Here is a 27,602-nt window from a genome sequence, read left to right on the forward strand (position 1 = left end):
GTATAGCGTGTGTGTGTGCATGTAGGGGTGTATTTGTATGTACCGTTACCATTGGAATGCAGTATTGTACTTTACTGTTTGCGTTTGAATTCAGGGGTGTGTGTTTGCATGTAGTGCTGGCTTTTAAATGCAGGTGTGCTTTTGTGTATAGAGTTGGTGTTTGTAAAATATTCTAGCACAGGAGTCTTATTGCAGGGTATGTAACTCTTCTCTTCTCAGCTAGCTTTGGGTCCTTCCCCTGGGGATGGGGATAACCACCACCGGTCCAAAGGAGGGGGAAACAGGACCGGCAAAACAACTCGTCGTGGAGCCTCACTGAGGCAATCGAGAAGAATGTAAGGTGACGGCCTGCTTGAGTACGCTGCAGACTCCGGAGTCTCATCCTCCCAACGGGGCTTCACATAGTCCGGATTGGAACTCTGCAAGTAATGCAGGAGATGCTTAGATTAATATTGCTGACTGTAGTAGTTATAATGTTTGGAGTGTTCTTTTACATGCACACTATAACGTTTGGAATACAAATCTGTATTGCCCTGTCCATAGTTATATGCAGGCCCCCAGACCTGATGCGTGTGTGTGGAGCGGGCCACGTGCCCATTCAACGCTTCTCATAGGAAAGCATTGAATCCAATGCTTTGCTATGATCTGCCGTGTCACATGACCACATTTAACTCGCTCAGTTAAATGGGAGTACCTCTAGTGGCTATTTAACCCTTCCAGGTCAATATTGCCCGTTCTGCAAAATTGCATTGTTTTACCTTGAGGGGTTAAACATGCAGGACCACAGCACCCAAACCACCTCGTTGAGATAAAGTAATCTGGGTGAATTTAGTGGTCCTTTGATAAATATTTACCTTATATAAAATTTTAGAAACAACATAGAGAAAGAACTACTAGTTGCATTCACTAATGAAATGTGCTGCGCTCGCCTGTGATTTACAGTCAACCTGTTTAGGAGCAGTCTAACATAAACTTGGGTTCGTTCCAGTATCAGGATAATATCCCAGGAGAGGTCCTCTGCCACATTGATCATACAGAACTAACACTTCAACATCAGCAGTGTTAGATAGTAACTCCCATTGACACGCTTTGTCCCTCCCATGGATGTATTCCCAGGAGTGGAACCCAGGCACAGAGAAGTCACAGTCTCAGAGAGATCAGTAAGAGAAAGCATCGGAGAAGGATTTACCTGATATCACCTGGTGAGTGCACTTTACAGTTGGTTATTTAATCTGCAGAGTGTTTGCAATCTATCAGCATTCTGTATTCTGTTACCGTGCTGTTCATGATTTTCTCTGTCACTGTCTCCTCTACTTCGACTTTCCTTCTCTACTTCTCTGAGATATCTCCTTCTCCTCACTGTCATTGTTCTTTTCTGATCTCTTCTCCATCTACTGCCTCTCTCCAACTACCATTGCTTTCCCTGCTTTTATCTTGCAGTTATTCTTTCTACTTCTCTCCATCCATATCTCCTCCTTTCTGTCATTGTCCTCTCTCCTTTTTCTCTGTCATCGTTTTTGCTCTCTGTTTCTGCTTTATCCCGTCTCTTGTATTTCTGTCACTGTTCCTTATTCTCCATTCCATTTCCACCATCATCTATTTTTATTTTTGTACGCTGACTCTTATCATTACCCATTTTCTTGTGTCAGTTTATCAGACCCCCTGACTTGTTCTGTCCTTTCCCCTGCTTCTCTCGAGGTCTTCTATGAACCATCTCTTCTGGTAAAATACTACACTCCAAAGGGTCTAAAATAAAACTATCTAGAATAGTCCATCTCTTAAACAAGCACGTTATGTTAAATCAGCATGATACTGTATCTTACCTCCTAAGTGTCCCATCTGTAGTGGAGTCCTAGCAGGTACCTTTCTCCGCTGGATCCACAAGAGTATAATCAGGAACAAGAAAAATGACAAATAAATAGCCCACCTTCTCCCCAGCAACTGGACGACACACACAAGTCTGGGAGTACAACTGGCTTTATTCCTGCCTCACACAGCTTTTATACATTGCCCCTAGCATGGGGTTTCTAAGTCAAAAATACAGGACTTTTCCTCTCAGGATCCTCTGTGCATGAGAGATAATTGAGTGAGGAAAAAGCTATAACTTAATTATCTCTCAGGTACAGAAAAATATACAATATTTTAAAACATCCCAAACTCACTCACTGGCATACATACACTCACTCCCTGACAGACACACATACACTAACATACATACACTCACTCAGTGACAGACACACACAGACACTTACTGACACTCACTGACAGACACACAAACACACACTCATTGACAGACACTCACTGACAGACATACACACACTCACTGACAGACACACTCACTGACAGACATACACTCCCTCACTGACAGACACACACACACAGGCAGCCAATCACTGACATACATACACTCACTCAGTGACAGACACATACAGGCAGACACTCACTGACAGACAGAAACTCACTCACTGACAGATACACACACTGACATACTGAGTGAGTGTATGTATGTCAGTGAGTGTCTGCCTGTGTGTGACAGACACACACAGACAGACACTCACTGACACACACACACACACTGACAGTCAAACACTTACACACTCACTGACACACACACAGGTTTATGCCTCCTGAAGGCCGTTCTTCTAACTGTTCGGGAAGTTGGATGGGCAGTGGTACCAGTTTCCTGGGTGTTCATAGGCTCGCGTTTCACGCTGTCAACGACCATGTACCACTGCCCGTGTTCGGAGACATAATGGCGCCAATTGTTTGAACACGTGCATTCGGTTATAAAAACAGCGGCCACACAGGGAAAACACTTGAACTAACAACCAATTTGTGGTTAACAGCCAGGGGTGGTCGGTGACTAAAAGGAACAAACGGAGGTATACGGACAGCCGAGCAAAGGGAATAAAAGTATATTTGGGTTCTCCATTCCATTACACCATCCTTTGAATTAGCTAGAGCCATAATCAGCAACCTAATATTTTATATGGTAAAATCACTTATATTCTACACTCCCTCTCTCTAAAATAAGAACCCCTAACAAAAATGTTTAAGCTTTCCCACCAATTTTCAAGTCATATGGTTTAGAGTGGGGTAGCAAACTCTTCTTTTCTCAATAAGTTTATACTAATTTAATAATACGCACTTCAGCAGGCAATGAGGTGGTGTTGGTAAATACAGATGGGCAGACCCTATCTTGAGTGATTAGTAGTATTTGGTAGTTATTTACACTATTAGATGACTTGCCCCTTGGTAGGTTCATAAGTTAAACTTGATGTCATAGCTGGCAGATCTTGTGGTTTCACCAGGAAAGTCAAGATATTTCTAATTATTTTGTGCAGTCTATGTGACTTGTGCGTTAGTTACACCATCCACCCGTATAACTCAATCATGATGGCTTTGTGCAACAATCAACAGGGTGCATCGGGTCACTAGTTATGAAAGCACAGAAGTAAAAGATTAATCTGTGAGTTGTGATGCGTTGACAATCAACTTCAAAAACGTAGGACAACAAAGAGCTGAGTTTTAAAAAATCTCCAAATCCACTAAGCTGAATTATGATGTATTTTATTTAAATTTTGTTAGATAGTTGCACCTCAATCAACGACAGCAAAAACTGTAACGTGTTGAAGTTAGTGCATACCCGATAGCCACGACTTCCCCTGCAGAAGGACAAAACCCTCTAATGTCAATTATGTCATTATCCAGTTAGTGAGCAGAAGGCTTGTCTTAATGCTCTCTGAAGTATATATAGTGTATTTAATTCCTCATAGACACCGCGACATGTTACCCTCCTAACTCTAACCTGGGACCTCTAAATCCTGTCCAAAGACCTCACTAACTTTAACCTCAAACCCTACTATTCCTAACTTTAACTTCTCTAGACATACTCTTCTAAACATGGAAGCCCTATGCAGGACCTTACCAAGTTGAATCTAGAAGACAAACCTGGTCCCAAACTGAATTTAACCTAGGCACTCACTAAGTCTATGACTTGAGTACTACCCGCTGAACTAACCTGGGACCCCATTCTTCTAAACCTGGTTCCCTAGAAACATAGAATGTGACGGCAGTGGCGGATCCAGAGCCTGATCTCGGGAGGGGCACTTGTAGCTTATTTAAAGAAATAATCCAGCCACAATAACCACTACAGCTCAGTGTAGTAGTTATGGTGCCAGTAGTGCCAGGATCCCATCCTAGAGTAAGTAGTCAAACCGTTTAAGAACAGTTTGACAACTTACCTGGGGTCTGCTGGGATATAGGGCATAGGAGACGTGGTATGTGTTAGGGGCATAGGCGTGCGCACGGGGTGTGCCGGGTGTGCCTGGGCACACCCTAATCCCCGTGGCACGCCTATGTATTGAGTCCTGCAGGAACAGCGTTCCTGCACTTTTATTTGAGCAGGAACGCTGTTCCTGCAGGCACTCAGCTCCCCCTTCCTCACCCTATGTTCCCCCTGTCATTGGGGTCGGTCAAGCGCCGGTCTCCACTCAGCCGCGGTGAGAGAGCTATGTGCTCTCTGCTTCCTCTCGCCGCGCGCTGTTTGCTGATGCTGGGAGCCGGAATATGACGTCATATTCCGGCTCCCAGCTACAACAGACAGCCCGCGCGGCGAGAGGGAGCAGAGAGCACACAGCTCTCTCACCGCGGCTGAGTGGAGACCGGCGCTTGACCGACCCACTGGACCCCAGGGACAAGTCCACGCCAGCACTCCAGGTAGGGAGGCTGGGTGGACTTTTTTAATAAAAAAATAATAATTTGTATGTATGTGTCTGTGAGTGATTGTGTCTGTGAATGTATGTATGTGTGTGTGTGTGTCTGTGTGTATGTGTCTGTGAGTGAGTGTGTCTGTGAATGTATGTGTGTGTCTGTGTCTGTGAATGTATGTATGTGTGTGTGTGTCTGTGTGTATGTGTCTGTGAATGTATGTATGTGTGTGTGTGTCTGTGTGTATGTTTCTGTGAGTGATTGTGTCTGTGAATGTATGTATGTGTGTGTGTGTCTCTGTGTGTGAGTGTGTCTGTGAATGTGTGTGTGTCTGTGTGTCTGTGTGTATGTGTCTGTGAGTGAATGTGTGTATGTGTCTGTGTGTCTGTGAGTGAGTGTGTCTGTGAATGTATGTATGTGTGTCTGTAAGTGTGTCTGTGAATGTAGGTGTGTGTCTGAGAGTGTGTGTGTCTGAATGTGTGGGTGTGTCTGTGAGTGTGTGTGTGTATGGGTGTGTGGGTGTCTGTGAATGTGTGTGTGTGCACGCGTATATATGTGTGTCTGTGTATGTGTCAGTCTGTGTGTGCACGCATATATATATATATATATATATACACACACACACACACGTGTATATTATCTTTTTTGGGAGGTGGGAAAAGAGTTCCCACACTTTATTCCCCAGGACTTCACCGGAGATCTCCGGATCTCCCCTGTCGGCTCACGCAGAGTCGGCGCTATCTGAGTGCCGGCTCTGCTCTAAGCCTCCATGGGCTGGCGGGGAGATCAAAGATCTACCTCACCAGCCCACAGCAACATGGAGGGAGGCAGTAGAGGACCCGGGGAGCTCTAGACAGCAGCTCCGCCAGGTTCCTCTCACGAGATCTGAGCATTGCCACGGCAACACTCAGATCTCGTGAGAGTTAACTCTAGCCCCGCAGGCTAGAGTTCACTCTCCACTGGACCACCAGGGATGGCACATGGCAGCAAGGATCCCCCCTCCCTATATAAGGTAGGGAGGGGGGATATTTACTAATCTGCCCCCACCTCCACAATCCCTCCAAACATACAGCCTGCACGCTCACACACACAGTACACTAACCGCACCCTCACAAACACACAACACCCTCACACACAGCACACTAACAGCACCCTCACAAACACACACAAACAGCACCCTCACAAATACACGACACCCACACACATCACACAAACGGCACCATCACACGCACACATCACACAAACAGCACCCTCACACTCACACAGCACAGTAACAGGACCCTAACAAACACACACACAAACACCCTCACCCACATAGCACACTACCAGCACCCTCAAACCACCCTCACACAGCACACGAGCAGCACACACATACACAGCAGTGTATGTGTGTGTGTGTATATGTGTGTATGTATGTATGTATGTATATATATATATATAAATATATATTACATATATACACATGCGCCGTGTGTTTGTGCTTTAGGGTGCACACCCTAATGCAATAGGCTGCGCACGCCTATGGTTAGGGGTGAAGTATGTGTGTGTGGTGAAGTGTGTGTGCGAGTGCGTGAGGGCAGTAGTGTATGTCAGGATTGCAGTGTGTGTGTTAAGGGGCAGTGTATGTGTGGGGCAGTGTGTGTGAGAGAGCTGCAGTGTGTGTGTGAGAGAGCTGCAGTGTGTATGTGAGGGTGGCAGTGTGTGTGAGAGTTGCTGTGTGTGTAGTGTGTGTGTGGGGCAGTGTGTGTAGTGTGTGTGTGGGGGGCAGTGTTTGTGGGGCAGTGTGTGTATGGGTGTGTAGTGTGTGTTTGTGGGGCAGTGTGTGTATGGGGGGCAGTGTTTGTGGGGCAGTGTGTGTAGTGTGTGTAAGGGGGAAGTGTTTGTGGGGCACTGTGTGTACGGGGGGCAGTGTGTGTGTGTGGGGCACTGTGTGCAGTGTGTGTACTGTGTGTATGGGGGCAGTGTTTGTATTATTAATATAATATATATATTTTTTTATTTAATAAAATAAATATATTTATGTCCTCCCCTTCTTACCTTTACTGGGAGGAGGGGGGACATTTCTGGATCCCTGGTGGTCCGGTGGGAAATCCCTGGTGTTTCCAGTGGTAAGAGTGAACTGTAGCTCGCACTCCAGGGCTATAGTTCACTCTTGCGAGATTTGGAGCGTTGCCGTGGTAAACGTGGCAACGCTCCGTGCTCGCGAGAGTAGGACCCGGAAGAGCTGCAGGTAAGAGCTCCCGGGTCCTCTCTCCATCCCTCCCCTGTTGGCTGTGATCACAGTGCCTGCGGACCGGGAAGGGAGATATCTGATCTCCCTCCCCGGTCCGCAGGCACATTGCAGGGATGGCACTTGAACAATGCCAGCTCTGCATTAGCCGGTAGCGGAGAATCTGGGTGGGGGGGGGCAATTGCCCCGTTGCCCCCCCTCGGATCCGCCACTGTGTGACGGCAGATAAGATCCATTCGGCCCATCTAGTCCACTAACCTTAAGACCAAAGAAACACATTACAATTTTACTGTTTTATATGCAGTGGACTGAAAACTGGATTTGTCAGAACCAAGGCAGTGACAAAAAATGTAGCTCAAAAAGCTGTAAAAATGTTACTTTTAAAAATGCATATTGAATTCTGGGTGAAAAAAAAAGCAGCGCATAGCGCTTGCTGTTACTCATATAACGCTGAGAGATGTATTTACATTGAAACAGGATTATTTGTTAAGTGGATTCATTTCTTTCATGCATCCTGTTAGTATATAAATATGCATTTGTCCTAAGTAGCTATCAAGAGATTCACATTTAATGGCTTTTCTATCCTGGGAATACATGTGAGTTCACTGCTACAGATCATGTACGCATTTAATCACACGCACACACATGTGCACAGAGAGCCACGGTTTTGCACTTTTTTTTTTTTTTTGCTTTTCAAAGTTCTCTCCCAGATAAGTAACAAAACCTTCAGAACATTTCACTAGAACACTTTGCAAAATTCTGAAATACCTTCTAATGTCTCTGTAAAAATGTGTACGGTATTTCTAGGCTCTGTATTGTTTTGCAAACATTGGTACGGCTCTGCAGCATCCTACCAAGCGTAGGCAAGTTTTGGCACTCCAGATGTTTTGGACAACATCTCCCATGATGCTTTGCCAGTATTATGGCGTGACAAAGTGACGGGGGTAGGCTGCCTAACCCCTGTAACGGGACAGACTTATACAATTACGAACTGAATTGTTTTAAAAAGCTATGTAAGATTCTGATGTAGTTGACAATGGGTTTTAATGCTCCGTAGGGCTTTCAGCATTCTGCAATGAAGTTCAGTTCATGTTTTGTGAAGTTTTATTTTGATAATCTAGAAAGTGCTAAGGGTCATCGATAACCAGCTTTTCAATCTAGATAAAGGCACGTAAAAGCGAGTCATATTATGGTTACACACCAGAAGGACACATGTTGGTAGACAAATCAATTAACACACGTAAGGATGCACTATGCAAGTTGACATCTACAGTTACAAGTATGAACCAACACATTCCTTATCATTCAAACGAAAGATGCAGGTGTCACATCCAAATGTGTGTGTGTGTGTGTACCGGGGGTGCGATCCCTAACAGAGTGGAGTTAAACAACTCTAATAGAGTGTTATGGTTTATATTTCCTGAAGAGGAGTGATAAGGGAGAGAGAATACATGTGAATAAGGAAGAGGAAAGTGTGTGAGGAGACAAAAAGTAATGATAGAAGTAAGGAATAAAGAGCCCACTGTCACGCGCGCTCGCACTTCTGAGCCTTTCTTCCAAACCAAATCCGCCCCTTTGTAAAGTTTTATGAAGGTTTGAAGCAATCTGTAATTAAAAACAATTTCATTAAAACTTGTGAAAAAAACAGTGATGTCCCTCTCCTTACACTATGGCCAGCATATTAGTAAGCGTGTCTCTGTTCCAAAGGCGACAGGCTTGTTTTGCTCTAAACGCACTGCACAAGCCTTTAGTACAAAGATCCTTTATTTAACCCCTTAAGGACCAAGCTTAAATTTGCTCGTCTTTTTTCTTGAAGGGTTATTGCAACCACCATGACCACTTAAAGTGTTCGTGGTAGTAGGAGTCTTGGACGTGCAATATTTCCGATTGAATCACTGCACATCCACAAATATTCACACTTGTTTGCTGGACACTAGTTACACCTCTGGCACATGTTGTGACTTTGGCAGCCGTGAACTCTGTTGGTAATAGACGTAATTAGCGTCTCCCTTTTTTTAAAGGACAGAAAGGGCTTTAATATAGTGAAGTAGTTTTGGTGTATAGATCATGCCTCTGCAGTCTTACTGCCATTTTAGGAGTTACATTAGTTTGTTTATGTTGCCCCTAGTCACACCTCCCTGCACGCAGGGCTGGATTTTGCCACAAGGCCATGGAATTGGGGTGGCAGGCAGGTGACGGGCAGCATGGCCAGTGGGGAGATCAAAAAAATCTCTCTCACCAGCAAGCCCATTCTTCTGTGTGGCTGAGTCCAAGATGGGAGATTTCTGACTGACCCCCACAGGGCGTACACTCAAAAAAAGGAGGCTCTCCCTCACCTGTACTTCTTTACCTGAAGCTCTCCCTCGCCATTACTGCGGCAACCCTCTGACACATCAAGACTGCAGTTCATGATCTATACACCGCTTCATTAAGCTAAAGTTATTTTGGTGACTATAGTGGTCCCTTTAAATCAAACAAAACAACTACCTGATCATAACTATTACCTAAAAACTATATAAACAATGTTTTTTTTTTTTCTTCCATTTTTTTCTTGGATTAGTTTTTTTTTGAGTGAGCCCAAAATAATTCCCAATATCACCCATTACGTGGTACATAAAAACAAAACAAAAAAAGAATACAAGACACCATACTCGATCGAACAAAAACTTAGTGAATGGTTTATTTCTTAATGGAGGCTAAATGGTGGGAACTCCAATATGTTCTCGTTCAGGGACTGTCACTGTGGATTGATCTGTGAGGACTGTCTCTTTGGAATGATATGTGAGGACTGTCTCTTTGAAGTGATCTGTGAGGACTGTTTCTGTGGTTTGATCTGTGAAGACTGTCTGTAGAGTGATCAGTGAGGACTGTCTGTAGAGTGATCAGTGAGGACTGTTTCTGTGGTTTGATCTGTGAGGACTGTCTGTAGGGTGATCAGTGAGGACTGTCTGTAGAGTGATCTGTGGGGACTGTTTCTGTGGAGTGATCTATGAGTACTGTCTCTGTGGTTTGATCTATGAGGACTGTCTCTGTGGAGTGATCTATGAGGACTGTCTCTGTGGTTGATATGTGATGACTGTCTCTGTAAAGCTATGAATGAGGACTGTCTTCATGGAGTGTTCAGTGAGGAATGTCTCTGTGGTTAATCTATGTGGACTGTCTCTGTGGTTGATATGTGATGACTGTCTCTGTAAAGCTATGAATGAGGACTGTCTTCATGGAGTGTTCAGTGAGGAATGTCTCTGTGGTTAATCTATGTGGACTGTCTCTGTGGTTGATATGTGATGACTGTCTCTGTAAAGCTATGAATGAGGACTGTCTTTATGGAGTGTTCAGTGAGGAATGTCTCTGTGGTTAATCTATGTGGACTGTCTCTGTGGAATGAGAGGAGTGCCTGTGGTTGATCTTTGAGGACTGCCTCTGTGGGGTGATCTGTGAGGACTGTCTCTGAAGTGAGAGGACTGTCTTTGTGATTTGATCTGTGAGGACTGTTTATGTATTTGATCTGTTTATGTATTTATTTCTTAATGGAGGCTAAATGGTGGGAACTCCAATATGTTCTCGTTCAGGGACTGTCACTGTGGATTGATCTGTGAGGACTGTCTCTTTGGAATGATATGTGAGGACTGTCTCTTTGAAGTGATCTGTGAGGACTGTTTCTGTGGTTTGATCTGTGAAGACTGTCTGTAGAGTGATCAGTGAGGACTGTCTGTAGAGTGATCAGTGAGGACTGTTTCTGTGGTTTGATCTGTGAGGACTGTCTGTAGGGTGATCAGTGAGGACTGTCTGTAGAGTGATCTGTGGGGACTGTTTCTGTGGAGTGATCTATGAGTACTGTCTCTGTGGTTTGATCTATGAGGACTGTCTCTGTGGAGTGATCTATGAGGACTGTCTCTGTGGTTGATATGTGATGACTGTCTCTGTAAAGCTATGAATGAGGACTGTCTTCATGGAGTGTTCAGTGAGGAATGTCTCTGTGGTTAATCTATGTGGACTGTCTCTGTGGTTGATATGTGATGACTGTCTCTGTAAAGCTATGAATGAGGACTGTCTTCATGGAGTGTTCAGTGAGGAATGTCTCTGTGGTTAATCTATGTGGACTGTCTCTGTGGTTGATATGTGATGACTGTCTCTGTAAAGCTATGAATGAGGACTGTCTTTATGGAGTGTTCAGTGAGGAATGTCTCTGTGGTTAATCTATGTGGACTGTCTCTGTGGAATGAGAGGAGTGCCTGTGGTTGATCTTTGAGGACTGCCTCTGTGGGGTGATCTGTGAGGACTGTCTCTGAAGTGAGAGGACTGTCTTTGTGATTTGATCTGTGAGGACTGTTTATGTATTTGATCTGTGAGGACTGTCTCTGCAGAGTGATCTGTGAGGACTGTCTCTGTGGTTTGATCTTTAAGGACTGTCTCTGTAAGGACTGTCTCTGTGGTTGATCTGTAAGGACTGTCTTTGTGGTTTGATCAGTGAGGACTGTCTCTGTGGTGTGTGAGGACTGTCTCTCTAGAGTGATCAGTGAGGACTGTCTCTGGAGTGCTCTGTGAGGACTGTCTCTATGGTTTGATCAGTGAGGACTAGCTCTGTGAAGTCTCCATTGTTGTTGATGTCTTTGTGAGGACTGTCTCTGTGAAGTCTCCATTGTGGTTGATGTCTCTGGGAGGATATTTGATGTCTCTGTGAGGACTGTCTCAGTGGAGTCTCCATTGTGGTTGATGTCTCAGTGAGGACTGTCTCTGTGGAGTCTCCATTGTGGTTGATGTCTCTGTGAGGACTGTCTCTTGTCTCTGTGAGGAGTGTCTCTGTGAGGATCTTTGATGTCTCTGTGAGGACTGTCTCTTGTCTCTGTGAGGAGTGTCTCGGTGAGGACTGTCTCTTGTCTCAGTGAAGACTGTCTCTGTGAAGTCTCCATTGTGGTTGATGTCTCTGGGAGGATCTTTGATGTCTCTATGAGGAGTGTCTCTGTGAGGACTGTCTCTTGTCTCAGCGAGGACTGTCTCTGTGAGGACTGTCTCTGTGAGGATATTTGATGTCTCTGTGAGGACTGTCTCTGTGAAGTCTCCATTGTGGTTGATGTCTCTGTGAGGATCTTTGATGTCTCTGTGAGGACTGTCTCTTGTCTCAGTGAGGACTGTCTCTGTGAGGACTGTCTTGTCTCTGTGAGGACTGTCTACTGTCTCAGTGAGGAGTGTCTCAGGGAGGATCTTGTCTTGGAGGGAAGCGGCCATTTTGATTCCTTTTCTTCTAATCAGAGATAGGGTGCAGTCACCATGCAGGGGATGCAAAGGGTAAAGTATTGTAATATGTCTGTTTATAAGTGTCACCTCATTAAAATGTTGTTCTTGCAGTATTATTTCTTAATGCCATTGCCAACTGAACAATCAGGTTTATGGGTTCTGGTTATCAGTTTGTTTGATTAATTACCTGAGAGAGGAGAAAAACACATGGTGTCTCTCTGTATGAGATATCTGTCAGAGACTGTCTCCCTGTGAGAGATATCTGTCAGAGACTCTCTGTGTGTGAGATATCTGTCAGAGACTGTCTCTGTATGAGAGATATCTGTCAGACTGTCTCTGTGTGTGAGATATCTGTCAGACTGTCTCTCTGTATGAGATATCTGTCAGAGACTGTCTCACTGTGTGAGATATCTGTCAGAGACTGTCACTGTATGAGATATCTGTCAGAGACTGTCACTGTATGAGATATCTGTCAGAGACTGTCACTGTATGAGATATCTGTCAGAGACTGTCACTGTATGAGATATCTGTCAGAGACTGTCTCTGTGGATGAGATATCTGTCAGAGACTGTCTCACTGTATGAGATATTTCAGAGACTGTCTCACTGTATGAGATATCTGTCAGAGACTGTCTCACTGTGTGAGGTATCTGTCAGACTGTCACTGTGTGTGAGATATCTGTCAGAGACTGTCTCTGTGCCGAAGATATCTGTCAGAGACTGTCTCACTATGTGAGATATCTGTCAGAGACTGTCTCACTGTATGAGATATCTGTCAGAGACTGTCTCACTGTGTGAGATATCTGTCAGAGACTGTCTCACTATGTGAGATATCTGTCAGAGACTGTCTCACTGTATGAGATATCTGTCAGAGACTGTCTCACTGTATGAGATATCTGTCAGACTGTCTCTGTGTGTGAGATATCTGTCAGACTGTCTCTGTGTATGAGATATCTGTCAGACTGTCTCTGTGTATGAGATATCTGTCAGAGACTGTCTCACTGTATGAGATATCTGTCAGAGACTGTCTCACTGTATGAGATATCTGTCAGACTGTCTCTGTGTGTGAGATATCTGTCAGACTGTCTCTGTGTATGAGATATCTGTCAGACTGTCTCTGTGTATGAGATATCTGTCAGACTGTCTCTCTGTATGAGATATCTGTCAGACTGTCTCTGTGTATGAGATATCTGTCAGACTGTCTCTCTGTATGAGATATCTGTCAGACTGTCTCTGTGTGTGAGATATCTGTCAGAGACTGTCTCTGTGGATGAGATATTTGTCAGAGACTGTCTCTGTGGATGAGATATCTGTCAGAGACTGTCTCACTGTATGAGATATCTGTCAGAAACTGTGATTAGAGAGCCTGGGGGTGGGAGACTGTCTCTTGAGAGACTGCTGCTGTGAAGTAATAGCCATGTGAAGGGGCCCTTGTTAGAGACTGCCGCTGTAAGAAACTAATAATACTGTAAGAGACTGCAACTGTCAGGGACTATCATTGTGAGAGACTCACTGTCAGGGACTGTCATTGTGAGACAGTAATACTCTGAGAGACTGTCACTGTCAGGGACTGTCATTGTGAGACATTAATACTGTGATAGACTGTCACTATAAGCATTGGATTCTGAGAGCATCTTCCTTTCTGAGGATAGTGGCCATTTTTATTCCTTTTATTCTCATCAGTATGCAAATTCCAGGGGTGTAAAGGATGAAGTATTGCAATATGTGTATTTTTATAGTCTACCCAATCTTACAATCCTATTGCTGAATGTCCTTGCCAAATGAACAATCAGGGTTATGGGTTCAGGTTAGTAGCATTTGTGTGGTTAATTATCTGAGAGAGGAGGTAAAAGTGAGCCTGAGAATTAATAAGCATTAATTGTGGACAAACTTTTGTCTGAATGCAGGGATTGCCAAAAGTCAGCCCTCACCTGCTCTATAACAGCTCTCGTGATGCTTTTCCTACAACATGTGGGTACAATGGTGGCTCGATGGGCAAAACAATGGGGGTTAATGAGCAGTATAATGTGGATTATAAATAAAAAATCATTGCATTTGCTTTCAAGGTTATGCCAGTTTTATGTGCATGCACCATGTTCTAAATATTAAACACTTACTCTATCTTCTATACATTGGTGGCTTTTCACACTTTTTCTGGAGTGCACAAAAATTATCCAAACTTATGCCACTTTTTATAACTTCAGATTTGTTGGTCCAAAATAAGTACTATTACTTGTGAAAAACCACATTCACTGTTTTAAGGATTTTTCTTATACTTTAAAGGAACACTCTAAGCACCAAAACAACTTTAGCTTAAAGAGACACTATAGGCACCCAGCACTCTCTCATTGAATTGGTCTGGGTGCAGTGTCCCTCTTCCCTTAGCCATGCAATGTAAAACATTGCAGTCTTAGAGAAACTGCAATGCTTACATTTTAGTCTTAAAGGACCACTCTAGTGCCAGGAAAGCATACTCGTTTTCCTGGCACTAGAGTGCCCTGAGGGTGCCCCCACCCTCAGGGACCCCCTCCCGCCCGGCTCTGGAAAGGGGAAAGGGGTTAAATCTTACCTTTTTCCAGCGCTGGGCGGAGAGATCTCCTCCTGCTCTCCTCCTCCGATCCTCCTCTTCTCCTCCCCGTCGGCTGAATGCGCACGCGCGGCAAGAGCTGCGCGCGCATTCAGCCGGTCACATAGGAAAGCATTCATAATGCTTTCCTATGGACGCTGGCGTGCTCTCACTGTGAAAATCACAGTGAGAAGCACGCAAGCGCCTCTAGCGGCTGTCAATGAGACAGCCACTAGAGGACATAGGGGGAAGGCTTAACCCATTCATAAACATAGCAGTTTCTCTGAAACTGCTATGTTTATGAAAAAATGGGTTAACCCTAGAAGGACCTGGCACCCAGACCACTTCATTAAGCTGAAGTGGTCTGGGTGCCTAGAGTGGTCCTTTAACACTGCCTCTAGTGATTGACTACCAGACAGCCATTAGAGGCGATTATTGTAGTTTCACAAAGTTTGACTCAATGAAACAACGCTGGACGGTCTCACACTTTGCATAAGGATGTCCAGCGTGTGGAAATATCTCCTTGGGAATGCACTGAGGCAATGCTTCCCTATGATGAAGGCCTAGCCCTAGTGCCTGCCATGCTTGCGAATTAGGTCAGTGTAAAAAGGGTTATTTAACCCTTTATTTGCCAGCAGGGAAGGGGAGGCAGGGAGACACTATAGTGTTAGGAACACAGTTTTGTATTCCTAACACTATATATATATATATATATATATATATATATATATATATATATATTTTGTATTCATAACACTGTAATGTTTGGTTAATGGAGCATAGATCATGCCTTTGCTGGCTCACTGCTCAGTTCTCTGACATGTAGGAATTTAATGGCACTACAGTCACCATAACAACTTCATGTAAACAAAGTTGTTATGGTGCCGGGAGGCCCCCGGGCAAACTCTTACATTAAGGGGTTAAACTGACCTTGAATAGTTTGAGTCTCCAGCCCCGATCTTCAGGTCCTCCAGGTGGTATCCGAATCTCGGTTTCTGGAAGAGCAGAGTGCCGTCGGGCAGGGCTGCCGGAGCTGGAGGCTCACTTCGAGAACGGTTTAACCCTGTAAGGTAAGAGGAGCCTCCTGGCATCGTAACGACTTAATTTAGGTGAAGTTGTTATGCTGCCTAAACTATCCTTTTAACCCCTTAAGGACAGAGCTTCAGAAGCTTGTCTTTCACTTAATGACAACGGCATTTTTTGCATTTTTTGCTATTTGCGTTCAACTGCAATTTGCATTTTACTAATTTATTGCACCGACACATATTATATACCGTTTTTTAAAGGACAGAAAGGGCTTTAATTTGATGTAACACATATATATATAAATGCTTATTTATTATAAAAAAAATACAGAAATATGCAAAAAAATGAATTTTTGTGTGTTTTTTTTTACAGTTTTTGCAATAATAATGTGTACATAATTAGTGCAGGTTAAGGAAAGTAATTAAAAATAAATTAATTTAGTTGTTCTGAATTACAGAATATATAATGTGTCTGGGATTTTAAGTTTTTATTGGTAGTTACAGGTCACAAAGCACAAGGAGTAAAATAAACTTTTTATGTGGAGCGATTTTAGAATTTGGTATGTTTGTCTTGTAAGCCTAATAGCCATAAAAGAAAACAAAATTGCCACACAAAAGTATATATTTATATAAAGTAGACACCACAGGCTATTTACCTAAGGTTGTTTTGACACTTTCTACGTAGCCATTTTACCGCCAACCTCTGCTAAATATTGGAGTAAAATTGTGTTTTTTGGGGGTTTTCGCACACAAACTTATAACAAAGAACTTCTCATGTGTATTTTGTAAAGTTGGTGTGTGCTATTCCTGTACAAAGTTTTATTATGTGTTCAGTTACTTCTGCTGAGTACAACGGTACCCCCATTGTATGTCTTTGTCACTATTTCGTGAAGCTACAGTGCCATATAGGAGACCTGTCCTTTTCAGTATTCACAGTAGAATTTTGAGAGACGGATTTAATGAGCCTTTGCTTCCATTTGGGGTATTATAGTAGTTTGACTGTTCAAAAAAACCCCACAAAGGCCTACCATTTGTAAAAGTAGACACTCCAGGGTATCTCATAAGGTGCATATTGTGCCTTAACATGCCCCCATTTTTTTACCATTACATGCCAAAGTATGTGGTAAAAAATAATTTTGTGCATATTTTACATACGGATTGCATTTTTGCTGGGCATTTTGTATATTTCATGTGTGCCACTAAGTTCAAACCCCCCAAATTATGCTCAGCTAAGTCTTCTGAGTAAAAGGACACCCCCATTGTATGTCTATGGCACTATTTCGTGAAGCTACAGTGCCATACAGGAGACCTGTCCTTTTCAGTATTCACAGTAGAATTTTGAGAGACGGATTTAATGAGCCTATGCTTCCATTTGGGGTATTATAACAGTTTGACTGTTCAAAACACCCCACAAAGGCCTACCATTTGTAAAAGAAGACACTCCAGGGTATCTCATAAGGTGCATATTGTGCCTTAACATGCCCCCATTTTTTTACCATTACATGCCAAAGTATGTGGTAAAAAATAATTTTGTGCATTTTTTACATACGGATTGCATTTTTGCTGGGCATTTTGTATATTTCATGTGTGCCACTAAGTTCAAACCCCCCAAATTATGCTCAGCTAAGTCTTCTGAGTAAAAGGACACCCCCATTGTATGTCTATGGCACTATTTTGTGAAGCTACAGTGCCATATAGGAGACCAAGCCATATCAGTTTTGACCGAACTTTGAATTTTGATGCCGGGCCTATGTGCAATTTCCAAGCATCTTTGCAGGCTATATAATCCAAATACCCCATAAAGCCATACCATTTCTTAAAGAAGACATCCCAGGGTATTTCAAAAGGCATATTTTGAACCTTAGCGTGGGATCATTTTTCCGCTAGCGTGTACCAGGTGTAGTGGTTATAAGCGTTTTTTCTGCCTTTTTGACACACAAAGTGAGTTTGCACAGTATATTTTGCAAACCTTATGTGTGCTACCACTGTATAATACTTCATATGTTGCTCAGCTATGTCTGCTGAGTACAAAAATACCCCCGTATGTACCTTTGCCAGGTATATGTGGACATCGGAGGGGCACATTTGGGACACAGCCATTCCATTTTTTTTCAAACTTTAAATTTTTACGCTGTGCCCATGTCCCATTTTAGAGTATTTTACCAGGCTATATAAACCAAATACCCCATAAAGCCATACCATTTCTTAAAGAAGACATCCCAGGGTATTTCAAAAGGCATATTTTGAACCTTAGCGTGGGATCATTTTTCCGCTAGCTTGTACCAGGTGTAGTGGTAATGAGCGTTATTAAATGTATTTTTTTACTTTTTAAAACTTTTTTTACTTTTTAAAACTATTTTTTAAACTTTTGTTTTGATTATTCATTTTTTTAAAGTTTCCTAAACTTTCGTAAAACTTTTTTTTACAGATTTAACATTTTTCTAAGCTTTTTTTTTACGTTAACCCCTAACTAGCAGTAAGCAGCACTAACAGTAAATTCCCCATTTTCCCATAACTCCCACCCACCCCAGCTAGCAAAATATTTAATTATACAATATTTAAATTAGTTAATTAAATAAATTTAACCCCTGAGGGTTAAAAAATAAATAAAAGTTAATCGTCAGGGGTTAAAAAAAAAAAAATTAGAACAGTATAATACTGTGATCTGTATTTTGATCACTGTAGGCAGTGATCGACTGGCAGGGAAGGGGTTAATTTTTATTTGGACTGGGTAAAGGGTTTATTTTTTAAAATTTTTTACTTAAATGTTATTAAAACTTTTTTTTTAACTTAATTTTTTAACTTTTTAAAGCTTATTTTTAAACTTTTTTCAACGTTAACCCCTAGTTAGCGTAATACTAAATCCCCCAATTCCCCACTAACTTCCACCCTCCCCAGCTAGCTAAATTTATAATTTTAAAATATTTAAATTAATTAATAAAATAAATTGAACCCCTGAGGGTTAAACAAAAAAAGAATTAACCCTCAGGGGTTAAAAAAAAAATCAGATCTTAGTAAAATGTAATCCCTGCCAATTGATCACTGTAGTCAGTGATCAATTGGCAGTGAAGGGGTTAATTTTTTATTAAAATGGGTAAAGGGGGGGTAAAGGGGGGTGGGATTTTAATTTTACTATGTTTTCTTTCCACCAGGGGGCAGGATCACTGAAGATCCGTCTCCCTGCACTTCACACAGAACCAGGAAGTGCAGGGAGGCGGAGGTGAGTATAGAGAGCACATGTGCCCGCTCTGGCATGCTGTCAGAGCGGGCACATGTACTCTGACAGCCCGATCCGGTGCTCCCGGTTTGCCTCTAATGCAGAGGCAGACCGGAGCACCATTAACCCCGCGATCGCCGCGATTGCGGCGATCTGGGGTTAATTTTAACGGGTGACGGACGAGGTCCGTCACTCGTCATTAACGCATTCCCCTGAGTGACGGACCTCGTCCGTCACTCGTCGTTAAGGGGTTAAAGTGTTACTCCATGCATCATAACTATTACAGCTCCCAGAAAGGAAGATTGTTAAAAAAAAAAACTATTTACCTGTCAAAGAAAAGCAACCACTCTGATAGGGGCTGAAAAATGTGTGAGAACTTATTTTGTACATGTCACAGACTCCGACATCTCTGCCGGCGTGACTGCACTCGAACTTAGCAGCCATGCCGTCAGAGATGTTTTCGACTTACCTGGGGGTCGGCAGGCATCTACCCGGTCTCCCTCCGTTCCTGTCCCCAGTGGGTGCGACGTTCTTAAGAACGCCGGCCGCTGCGGACCGGACTATTATAAAGAACTTAGCTTCGCCTATATCAAAGATGGCGCCGACGTGCGTGCGGTTTCACATCATAGACGCACATGCACGTTTTGGGGTCAGAGGGCAGAGACAGCCAATTACAGACTAAGGAAGGTTATTTAAACACAAATTACCTTTTTGTCAGTGCCCTGTCGTGGTTTCCCTTTACTGGTTATCCGAGAGAGTGTTCCTGATCGTATTATTTCTGGTATTTGACTTTGGCTTAGTTTTTGACTTCCCTGATTTCTGGTATCCTTGACTTTTGGCTTTCCCTCATCGTTGTGTCTCATTCTGTTTCCCTGACTATTCTTGGGTACATTAAGTCCGGCCATTCTAAGATCCAGTGAGACGTTACCCTTAGTCCTAGGTGTGATACTATTTCTGCATGCTGGATCAACTAATAATCCTGACAGTACATTTGAAAATAGATATTTGTGAACCAAAGCAATTAACCAAAATGGAACAGGAAAAAAAAGAGGCACAATAATATATATCCCCATTGTCTCATGTCAGTCCTGGCGGGGGCTTCATTTTGGCCTCATGTAGTTTGTAGAATGCTCTCTGTAATGTGACTCTTCATTGTGTTGTTTTCAGCAGGTTACATATTCCCAGGGTTTATAAATGTGTAATTGAAGTGTATTATACAGAAGTTAATATAAACTCACTTTTGATGAAATCCCCCTTTTTTTTTTAACCAGCTCTGAATAATAAAGTCTGCCTGGTTTGTCCTCTGAATACTGTGCTGTACACCGTGTCAGTAAACATACATACATATCTGTCCTGTAATAAATATACACTTTTTCTAGTGCAGAGACTGGGGTATCCACCAAAGATAATCATTGTTGATCCCAATACCAAATTTTCACAGGGTTTTAAAGAAACTGGAACCATAGCTGATTTGGAGATTGTTTTTTCCCAGTTTGGCTATTTTGGTCTAAAATTTTAAATTAACTATGAATGTCTTTTTTTTCCTCTTTGCATAACAACATAATATGTCAATTATAAACGTTAATGGGAAAATTAGTAATATTATCGTGTTAATTCAGAATAAAACTTTATAAAAAATTTCGTGTTGTCTGTACATTTGAAAATAACTTTAGTGCATTTCTGGGGGCGGGTAATTGTTTTTGCATTTGTTGATCATTGATATCATCATGCATTTCAAATACTGTGAAGATCAGTATTCCTAATGAAAAGGGCTGTGAGCCAGTGAAAACGTTTTTATGACATCCGATATATATATTTAAAACAAGTTGATTAGTGGATATCAGTCTCATTTTAAGAAATAACTTTTTTTGGTATAACAAAATGTTCTGCTTATAGAATTGCGGTATTGCTAAAGGAACCAAGTTTTCACCCAGCAACGCCAGTTTGTCCATGACTTTCCGGGAAGAAACATCTGTTTTTTCTCATCAACGCTAGGCGCAATACTTGGTCACCTATAGGCAGTACATAGATGATATATTTTTTTTATATGGAAAGGGAGTTTTTAGAATACATTTTAACTTGTTTAAATGACAATGATTGGGGGATAGAATGAAAGGAACAAGATAGTGTTTGGAATACAAAGCTGTATTCTTAACACTATAGTGCCCCTACTCTCCAACACTCCCTCCCCGTGCAGCAATGAAAGGGTTCACTAACCTTATTCCAGTGCCAAGGCCCTCTGCACTGGCTCCGTCTCAGCCTCCTGTGAGGTCATCGCGAGGAGGATCCTAATGCGCGTTTGCGTGCATTTGGTCTTCTTCATAGGAAAGCATTGACTCAGTGCTTTTCTATGGGGATTTTGAAGGCGTTGGACACTCACGCTCTGCCAGAGGACGTCCAGCATCATTTCATGGACTCATTGAAACAGCAGGAAGTGCCTCTAGTGGATGTCTTGTAGAGTCTTAACACTACAATTTGTGGTTGTTGCAGAATGCTCGGTCTTTGCGCATAAAAATATTGAAACATGGGGGCGGAGCCGGCACTCGATCTGAATGGGCGCGTGAGGACGAAGCTCCCGAGCTAGCTGCTAAACAAGCACATTAATCAGCGGCAAACCAGCACGAAATCACCCCTACCTTACAAATAATCCACCATGTCACACAGGGGAACGAGAAAAGCAGCAGACACCAAAGAAAAACATTCTTTCTTTGCAGCAAAATCGACATGCCAAAAAACGCTGGTGCATACAGCACAAGATGGCGACGGCAGTGGCGACGACAGAGATTCATCTCGGCCTCACTCTCCTCAGGACACCATGCAGATACAGGGTGACCTATTCCAGAGAATGCTGGATGACATGGCGGTTAAAATGCAAGCTACAGTGCAAGTGGCAATTGCGGACCTCTTGCGAGATATAGCAGACATAGGTAACTGCCCTGCCCACATGGAGAGCAAGATGGCAGAATACGCCGAAACACATAATAACATAACAGAATAAATAGAAGAAATGGAAGCACGGCTGGAAAAACATGAAATTTAAAATATGGACATCGAAGATCCCGGCGCCAAAACCTACGGGTGAGAGGGATACCTGAAGAGGTACAAACAATAGACCTCATGGCCCACCTCACAGGCCTATTTCAAGCTTTAGCTCCGGACATACCAACTAATCTGATGCTCATGGACAGAGCACACAGGGTGGCGAAACCACAACACTTACCCATCTCAACACCAAGGGATGTCTTAACTAAGATGCACTACTTCCACGTCAAGGAAGCCATTATCCGCTCCAAAAGGCCGCTACAAGACATACCTGAACAGTACAGGTCCATCCAGATATATGCCGACTTATCAGCTGAAACACTTCGGTGCAGGAGAACTTTTAGGGAGATCGCTGAGGAATAAGAAGATTCCATACCACTGGGGATTTCCCATCAAATTGCTGATCCTCCGAGAAGGCAAAACATATGCGGTCACAGATGCAGAAGCCGGCGCTCAACTAGTGCGTGCCTGGGGCATGACCACAGCTACGACAGAAGAAAGGCCTAAACAACTAACAAAGCTTCAAGCGGACTGGCAGAAGGTCAGACACTCCAAGACACCAAGGAACACCACCGACAAGTGACTTAGCGGAGGGGTGCAAGACACTACTCGCCCGACGACCAAAGGGCCTAATTCGAGCACAAAACTCTGCAAGGACTAAGAGACATGAACAAACCCTATGAATTGGGAACTCCTGTATTGAACTACCAATGATCGGGAGTGGGTAATATGTTTTAAATTAAGATGTATATATATATAACCGACATGTATGTTCACATACCCAAGAGGGATGTTCACTTAAGAGGAGCCATCATAGGAGAGGCACGGCTCTGGGCACTGTAGGCACAGAAACGAAACCCACGCATAATCTTGTACAAGACAGGGCCCATTCCACTGTCAATCCCTGACACTGATACACCACTCCCACTACCGATACCCTCCCCTCTCAGAAATTTACAAAAGAGCGGTATTACATAGCTACCTACCCGACCTACAAATTAAGGCATAACCACCGGAGAAACAAATAACACCATTAGTATAAATGGATCAAAGAGTTATCCCCCCCCATAACCCTAGTTAAGGAGTGATTTCAACAACTATACTTTACACTACGCCATATATTGCAAGTATAAGAGCCGCATGGGCGGGACTGCGGTCATCATGGCGACCGTCAGACTGGACCCTAATTCCCAAACCCCTGGGCAGCCCAGGCTAGTAAGAGAAACTAGCACTACAACCTGAGCCCTCAGGGAACTTGAGGGCATAATGATCAGGTCACAGTTTTATATATGTTCATACTTTTTGCCGTCAGAGATGTTTTCAACTTACCTGGGGGTCGGCAGGCATCTACCCGGTCTCCCTCCCGGCATGCAAACATCCGTAAGGGCAGGGTTCAAATATTGAATGTGAAACAAAGTCCCCAGGTGAAAATTATTATACTGCGAGACGAGCCAGCATTTTTCCCCGAACACCCACGTTCAGTCTGAAACTGTATTCACATAATGTCCAGGGCCTTAACATCCCATACAAACGCCACACCCTTGACAGGGAACTGAAAAAGGCTCAGGCTGATGTAGTATACCTACAAGAGACACATTTTAGAACAGACGCTCACCCCACCCTGGTCCACCGCTCCTATCCCCACCAACTACATGCCACTACATCACAAAAATCTAGAGGGGTTTCTATACTACTGAGTAAAGACCTCACGGTGTCCTCACACGACCAAATAATTGATCCAGGGGGCAGATACATCATATAGCAAGGGACCATCAATGACTTAGAGTGCACACTGGTGAATGTGTACTCTCCAAACACTAACCAGAGAAACCTCCTACACAAGGTAGAAGGTGAGAAAGGGCACCCTTGATCTAGGCGGGGACCTTAACCATGTTTTAGACTTAGCGGTAGACTCAACCAGACCCACATCCTCTCCACACTATAAAACCGTTAAAAAACATAGCGGGGCTCTCAGGTCCCTGATGTCCTCATTTGGACTTGGAGACATATGGAGAGTTTTACACCCCACAGAAAGAGCCTACACACACCACTCGAAAGTACACAACACATATTCCAGAATCGATGGATGCTACATGCACGACTCCACCATGACCAAAATCTTAGACTGCAACATCGAGCCCATTCATTGGTCAGCCCACGCACCAGTGACATTATCACTCGCCAACACATATGAATTCAAACACAGAAGCCCATGACGCCTTAATGAAAACCTGCTTAAAAACGCACAATTCTGTGACTCTTTAGAAAAGGACCTACGACACTACTTCAAAACCAACACCACACCTGAACAAAATCCTCACATGCTGTGGTTAGCTCACAAAGCAGTAATAAGAGTCACACTCATCAGCAGGGCTTCTTTCCTCAAGAAACAAGCGGAAAAAGAAACAACACAATGCAGGATACAACTTGATAAACTACACAGAGAAAACCAAAAACACCCCTCAGAGATACACAAACAACAAATACATGCACTCCAGGAGAAACTCGATGAAACCCGACTACATAAATTTGGCCTCATGCTAAACAGACTAAATACACGCACATATGTACAAGGTAACAAAGCTAGTAAGCTCCTAGCTCAAAGATTACGAGACAGACAGCAGCAAACAAGGATAGCTCACATTGTCAACAAAGAGGGCCAGAAACTACATCTACCTTCAGATATATGCAAGGAATTTGCCCAATACTATAGTCAGCTATACAATCTTGCAGAAGACCCTAACACCCCAAGACCCACAGAAACAAGCATACGATCCTACCTAAATGACATCCCGCTCCCAACCCTAGACGACACCCAGAAACGGCTACTAGCAGCCTCTATCACAGAAAACGAAATACTTGACTGCATTGATTCCCTGCCCAAAGGAAAAGCCCCAGGCCCCGACGGTTATACGAATGAATTCTACACGAAGTTTAAACACATCCTAGCCCCACACCTTACCTCAGCTTTTAATCACGCACTACACACGGGGAAGTTCCCTTCAGAGTTTCTAGCAGCCAGAGTAATAACCCTTCCGAAACCGGGAAAAGCATTAACACACTGCCAAAATTTACAACCCATATCTTTATTAAACGCAGAACCAAACTATACGCCAAAGTTCTAGCCACTAGACTTAAAACCATTCTCCCATCCCTTATTTCAGACGACCAGGTGGGCTTTGTCCATGGGAGACAGGGCTCCGATAATACCCGGAAGGTGGTGGATATTTTGCAAACGATACACATGGACCGGTCACAGGGTCTTATAATATCCCTAGATGCCGAAAAGGCCTTCGATAGACTGAATTGGCATTTCCTAGAGGCAGTCCTCACGAAATGTGACTTTTCCCCCACGTACCTATCAGCTATAAAAGCACTATACAGCCTCCCAAATGCTGCAGTATCGACCTCAGGGTTCCAATCGGACCCATTCGACATCACCAATGGGAATAGGCAAGGGTGCCCCCTATCACTCCTCCTTTATGTAATGGCCCTAGAACCACTCGCAGAAGCAATCAGACAAAACCCAAATATACATGGTGTAAAATATTGCATATTCTATGTTTCTATTGATTATATATGGATGTCTGGATTGGCATAAGTAACAGATGGTACAAGTCACAAGGCTTTCTTTGTCTGAGAGCTCTGGAATGTGGATTTGGGGTCTTGTCCTTATATGGCTAGAGTTATAGTCTGACGTCAGTATGGGCACATCTATATAGAGGTCTCTCTCTCTCGCTCTGTCTCTTGGCTCTCTTTCCTGTACAACCGATGTAAGTCTTCCGTCAGGAGTCCAGCAATTACCATCTGCTGTTGAATGTCCATTATCCTGTAACATCCTTTGTTGTTTTATTATGTATCAGTAACTAAGAATAAACCTGAAGAGACCGTAAGTCAGATTGCGTATTAGTACTTTTCAATAATATAGACATATATTATTGTGGCGAGCATTTGGCCCAAGACTATATATACAAAAGACATACATATATATATATATATATATATATATATATATATATATAGCAATCAACTGAAGACAAGAAGAAATTAAGAAGATTTAACGTTGCCGATCGTTCCAACAAGATAGAAGACAAGGAATACAGAATTAATCTGTTTGTAGATGATGTGCTCTTGACACTCTCCTAACCGACTATTTCACTCCCTAACCTACAAAAAGAACTACGTAACTACGGTACACAATCCTATTGTAAGCTTAACACTACAAAAACCCAAGCGATGGGGATAGGGATAGAGAGCGACACTATGGACAGACTGAAAACGGCATTTAAATACGACTGGAGACAAGACTATCTTACCTTCCTTGGCATAAACTTGACAAAATCACAAAACTCGCTCTTCACAGCGAACTACCAAAAACTACACATAGAAAAAGAGAACACATTGAAGTCCTTGGAAGGCAAATACCTAACTTGGGTGGGCCGATGCACAGCAATCAAAACTAGAAAAGCTACAATTTCTGGGGAAATTGTGAAGTGTTCTTGCCTCCACCAGTAGTATACAACTGGAGTGGGCGGAGTAACTGTTATTTATTTATATAGCACATTTAATTGCAACGTTGTTGCACAGTTACATTAAAACATACAGTTATAAAAACATTAGCAGGTGCAAATGGCCCTGTCTATGACATCACTTGCTGCTGCAGCCTTGCACAGGTCAGAGTATTTTTGCGGTTGCCATCTTCAAACGGTCATATTTTAAAAACTATAAATCCTACAGTGAAGAGCTTTATATTGTGAGAATCACAAGACCCAGACCTACATTTTGATGTATAGTATGTCTCTGAGATATTAACAAGGAAGGCACAGTCGCAGTTTAGAAATTGCCCTTCAAATGTGAGCTTTGCAGAGTGGCGTTTCAATGAATGTCAATGGACTGCGTGAGTTGCAAACAAATGGTCATATTGCGAAAACAATCAGGACTATGGCTTAGCCGTGGACATTTTTAGTGGCAGCAGGGATAGCTGAACGTTTTGATATAAGATTTGTGTAGGTGGGCTTGAAAATGAGGGAGTAGTGGCAGTTTAGAAATCATGTCCTGATTTTTCAGCTTTTGCCAGCTCCCACTCTAGCTTTGCCATTCATTCCTATGGGACAAATTTCGCCACAAGAACGACGATATTCCGAGAACCATTCAGCGAAATGTTCCACAAAGTAATAGCAACGCGATCGGGAACAATCTGCACGTTTTGGTAAATTTTTGTCTATGTGGTGTAAAAACTGTGGGAGGAGTTAGGGTGGCAAATTTGGCTATAATAAGAATAATAAGAATAACTAGAAAAGCTACAATTTCGGGGGAAATTGTGTGAAGTGTTCTTGCCTCCACCAGTAGTCTACAACTGGAGTGGGCGGAGTAACTGTTATCATTTATATAGCACATTTAATTGCAACGTTGTTGCCCAAAGTGCTTCACAGTTACATTAAAACATACAGTTATACAAACCATTAGCAGGTGCAAAAGTCCCTGTCTATGACATCACGTGCTGCTGCAGCCTTGCACAGGTCAGAATATTTTTGCGGTTGCCATCTTCAAACGGTCATATTTTTAAAACTATAAATCC

At 43.0% G+C, this 27,602-nt stretch overlaps 1 protein-coding gene across 2 annotated transcripts in view; it reads left to right on the forward strand.

Moving 5' to 3' along the window:
• The first annotated feature begins 973 nt into the window (after window positions 1–973).
• The window catches only part of TSPAN16 (tetraspanin 16), a 68,931-nt gene continuing 42,302 nt past the window's right edge, over window positions 974–27,602 (forward strand). Inside the window, exon 1 of one of the 2 annotated variants that reach the window (XM_063449514.1) lies at window positions 974–1,202. Coding sequence is in view for 1 of the 2 variants with exons in the window: in XM_063449513.1 (XP_063305583.1) it covers window positions 12,209–12,226 (18 nt within the window). In the remaining variant the exon portion in view is untranslated. Of the gene's footprint in view, window positions 1,203–12,198; window positions 12,227–27,602 lie in introns of those variants that run through there. The other variant, XM_063449513.1, reaches the window with a different exon arrangement.

This window comes from Pelobates fuscus, chromosome 3, assembly GCF_036172605.1.
Source record: "Pelobates fuscus isolate aPelFus1 chromosome 3, aPelFus1.pri, whole genome shotgun sequence".
NCBI lineage: Eukaryota > Metazoa > Chordata > Amphibia > Anura > Pelobatidae > Pelobates > Pelobates fuscus.